Here is a 4775-nt window from a genome sequence, read left to right on the forward strand (position 1 = left end):
TATTATGTCCTACGTAAAATTAATAAAATTTAATACGGGCTTTAACTGGTCGTATGGACAAATAAATGAATGCACAATAATACATAGCATGTATATATATGAATATTTATAGATAGACACTAAATTTTAGAAAAGTGTGTATATAAGTTCATGTGTAGTTTGTGTAGTAAAATGTTTTTAAATAATTCATTTTTAATACTGACATAATACTGCAAGGTTAGTACGATCTACAATAAGCTTTTTTTCAAGGAATAGTTTATGTAGAATTCCAGCTTTGGGGGTTGGTGGTGAGGTTTGATGTCTCTTCCTTGAGTCTTAGGGAGGAGTGTATTAGTTTGTGGCTATTTGGGTTAATTAATTGAAGCTCCATAGGGTCTTCTCGTCTTATTATATTATTCCCGCCTCTTCACGGGAAGGTCAATTTCACTGATTAAAAGTAAGAGACAGTAAAACCCTCGTGTGGCCATTCATACAAGTCCTTATTTGGAGAACAAGTGATTATGCTACCTTTGCACGGTCAGAATACCGCGGCCGTTTAACGTTTGTCACTGGGCAGGCAGTGCCTCTAATACTGGTTATGCTAGAGGTGATGTTTTTGGTAAACAGGCGGGGTTTGTGTTTGCCGAGTTCCTTTTACTCTTTTTAATCTTTCCTTAATGCACGCCTGTGTTGGGTTAACAGTATGTTTAATAAATGTTTTAGCGTTGGGTTATATTTATTGACTGTTAATTATCAGTATAATATCAGGCACTGATATAAGCTTGTGCAAGGAGAAAATTTTCTTGTTACTCATATTAACAGTATTGCTTCTATGTTTAAATAGATTAGTCCAATATTTAAGCTAGGAGTTAGTTAATTTATTGTTGAAATTAAAATCTGTTTTTTTTTTGTTGAGCTTGAACGCTTTCTTAATTGATGGCTGCTTTTAGGCCAACTATGTTTTAGATTCAATTTTACTCTCTAGTTAAGGTTGTATCCATTTCTAAAAGGCTGTACCCTTTTAGACTAACGATTAAATATACATTTAAACTTGATGTGGTTTTTGGTATTATTTAATGTTGAACTGAAATTCCTTTTTTGGACAACCAGCTATCACCAGGCTCGTTGGGCTTTTCACCTCTACTTATAAGTCTTCTCACTATTTAAATTAAAATCTGTTTTTTTTTTGTTGAGCTTGAACGCTTTCTTAATTGATGGCTGCTTTTAGGCCAACTATGTTTTAGATTTAATTTTACTCTCTAGTAAAGGTTGTATCCGTGGCCAGATTAAAAAAGAGAACATACTGTATGATTTATTTATCTAAAATTCTAGAAAATGTAAATTAACCTACAGTGACAGAAAGCAGATTAGTAGTTGCCAAGGTGGTGGGTGAGAGGGAAAGAAGAGGGTATTACAAAGGGACATAAGGAGTCTTTTGGGAATATGCTCATTAATATACCAAATTGTACACTTGAAATATGTATAGTTATTGTATGTCATTATGCTTCAATTAAGCTGTTAAAAGAAAAAAAGATTAAATCTCATGTCAATGATATCCAGTACCTCACCCTTGGTATGATCAAAGACCATGATCTGGGAATGCTATTCCCACTATAAGTCACAGGGAAGTGACCTAAGTCAAGCCAGGGAGCTTAGATTCCCTGGAGTCAGTCAGGTCAGTGTTGCAGATTGTTGAGAGTTTTAAGTCAAGAGATAAGCAGATGGTATTCACTCATTCATCTAAAAAAGTTTGTGTGTGTGTGTGTGTGTGTGTGTGTGTGTAAAATCTGTGTGGGGCCAGGCATTATGCTAGGATCTGGAGACACATAGCTGAATCAGATATAAATCCTATCCTTAAGGAAGTCAAGGTTATGAACCAGGTAAATGGAGCTTCTTAAGTTTGAGACCATCCAGAAGTATGTGAGGGTCTGATAGGATGAGCTGTGAGCATGGAAGTGTCAGACTGAGATCAGGCAGAACTAGGGTTGGGCACCGAGGTACAGCTACATTGATCCAAGGGGATCTCTAAGGATCCAGTTTCTGGCCTTTTGACATCGAATCTTGAGCCACTCAGCAAGGGTTTTGGGCAGGGACAGACTCCCTGACAAGGAGTGGGTAGCGTAGGTGCCCCCAAATATGTCTATACAATGAGCCAAAGAATGAAAGTGCACATGTATGGTAATGGTCAAAGTGAAGAATACTGAAGAAACTGGCTGGCCTAGAGTAGAAAGTTCATAGTAGAGAAGAGAGAAAAGTAATGCTCCAGGAAACAGTTTGGGGATTGGAAGAGTAGACTCAAATTGGAATCGAAGGGGCTCTTAAAATCCAGTCTGAACAAGTGGAGCTCAGTGGGTACCAGACAGGGATTAGCACAATGGAGAGCAGAGAAGCAGAGTCTTCCTCAGGGTAGTTAGGGTTGTAGCCAGATCATAGGATGAATGGGAAGACTTTCTTGTGGCTATGAACTCAGAAAGAATAGCCAAGGACTCACAGCCAATCAGAGGAATACATTAAAAAGAGTCAGGGCCCACTGTTTAACCAAATGATAGGGGGAGGAGCCAGTCCTTGCTCATTAGGCAGGGCATGCATAGATGACCTTTGAGGAAGGAAGTCAAGGGGCTTTTGACAAGGAGCCTAGGAGAAGAAGGTATTCAGATCAGGGCAGAAATAGGTGCCTGTGGGGTACTGATGGGAGATGCTCAGGTGTGGCGGGGGAGGCCAAACTAAGAGGGATAAAAGCCAAAGATTACAGCCAATTTTTAAAAAGAAGTTAGGATACACAGGGACTAGAGTGGGATAAGTGGCCCTGTGAATCTGGGATGGCCATGCAACTTGATCTGGTCAATGGACATTAGCAAATATGACATATGCAGAGGCTTAAAAAGTGCTGGGCATTGGGACTTAGCATTTTGCTGATGTTGGGAACACTGTCAGCTACCATCATATAAATGATCTTGGGCTAGTCTGTTGGATGATGATAGACATGTGGCCCAGTTACACCCATCGCTCCAGCCAACAACCAGCCAACCACCAGCTGTGTTCATGGGACCATTGACTGTCAGCTGATCATAGATGCATGACTAAGCCCTGCTGAGGGCAGAAGAGCTGCGCAGCTGAGTCCATCCCAAGTTGGCAGCCCAAAGAATTGTGAGCAAATAATTGACTGCTGTTTTAAGCCCCTAAGTTTTGAGGAAATTTGCTGTGTAGCAAATGCTGACTGGTACATTCTACTCTGTATCCCTTTGACTTCATTCCAAGGGAGGTCTGTGCTAAGCATACCCTGTCTGTCTCTGACTGGCTCTGCAAATATTCAGGGAGAGGTCAGTGGTATCTTGGGGATAGAGAAAGATGACATGGGATGGGGACAGTGTGTCATAAGGAGAGGATGACATGGGGGTAGAGCCAGTGTGACGTGAGGGCAAGGGTCCTCACATGATAAGGGTCAGTGTGACATGGGGAAGGGCTCAGTGTGTTAGGTGAGGGGGTCTGTACCTCATAGAAGAGGGAGTTTATTTTTAAGCTGAGGGCTGGTAAATGTCACACAGAGAGGTAGAGATCAGCCACACTGAGTGAGGACAGGTGAGTAAACCTAAGGGAACCAGGGGGCTGAAGTATTACTAGAGACAGTAGACTAGGGTAGACAGGATTGGCCAGTTGAGATTTCTCTTTGCTAATAAAGGAGAACAAAGTTCTTGGTTTATAGTACATCCCCCTGGGGGTCAGGCATCTCACCCTGGAAAAATTTCCCAGACTGCAGTGGGAAGGCAGACCCTCTAGAGAGATAGGGACTGTCTTTCCTCCCTCTGATGTCATACTCCCTTAGTTCAGAGCCACTTGCTCCCTTGAACCTCCCCACCCCTTTTTGTAATTTCTCCCCTTGCAAAGCTTCCAGAGCATCAGGCTGGTTGGTAGTTCACTCCCTTCCCAGGTCTTCTCACTGGAAGAGGGTGTGGAGACAGCAGACATGAACAGCCTCCTCACTACTCTGACAGTGACTGGTGAGTGCAGGTTCCTATTTTGGCTTAAAATTTTGAAAAGGTCATATTGGAAGAAAGTGTAGGATCTCTTCACCTCTAGATAACAGGGGTGAAGAGATCATCAGCAAGATAAGAATTCAGGACCCCAGGGATTGGTAGTTTCCTAGAACATTCAGAGATAACTAGAGTCCAGTGATTTTTCCCCTGGCTCCACCAGCACAAGAGAAGATTCAGACCAAGATGAAACTTTACACAAATAGTTGGTGGATATTGGCAAAAAATGTGATTTTGCTGTATAGCTGGGAAGGAAGCTTGAAGAAAAGAAGGCAGAATCAAAAGGAAGAAAGGAAGGGAGAGGAGGAGTGAGTAAGAAGGAGGACACAAATACAGAGGGAAGTCCAAGGAGAAATTAACAAAAGGATTCTAAAATAGTTTAATAGTACTATAAATACCAAAAACACATTGACCATTTCAAAGCACTTCCACATAAAACATCTCAGATGTCCATGCTCTGGAACGTCTGCCCCTGTCTCTAAGATTCTGCCTTCCTTCCCCATCTGACAGCAGTAACAACAACAACCGTAACACCAACACCAGAGCAAGCAAAATCAGTCAGGCAATTCAGCCAGGCAAACAGCAAAATTGTATCAACTTTTCTGGTTTTCCTGAACTCAGAAAATGAGGCTTGTTTGGGTACCCCGATCCACAAACAATGGGTTCTCACTGCAGTGCACTGCTTCTTACCGAGAGTGATGGGGGTCCTGGAGGGAGAAGTGTTCCCCCTTAGTCACTGGGATTGCTCAGCCCTGAAGAGACTTG

At 41.9% G+C, this 4775-nt stretch overlaps 1 protein-coding gene across 1 annotated transcript; it reads right to left on the minus strand.

Annotated features, from left to right (window-relative positions):
• Window positions 1–350: 350 nt before the first annotated feature.
• Window positions 351–686, minus strand: LOC103069682 (putative humanin peptide). Its single transcript, XM_007464962.1, has one exon. The coding sequence runs from the start codon at window positions 465–467 to the stop codon at window positions 393–395; it is 75 nt and encodes a 24-aa protein (XP_007465024.1). The 5' UTR covers window positions 468–686; the 3' UTR covers window positions 351–392.
• Window positions 687–4775: the final 4089 nt, after the last annotated feature.

The sequence above is a fragment of the Lipotes vexillifer genome, unplaced genomic scaffold, assembly GCF_000442215.2.
Source record: "Lipotes vexillifer unplaced genomic scaffold, Lipotes_vexillifer_v1.1 scaffold903, whole genome shotgun sequence".
NCBI lineage: Eukaryota > Metazoa > Chordata > Mammalia > Artiodactyla > Lipotidae > Lipotes > Lipotes vexillifer.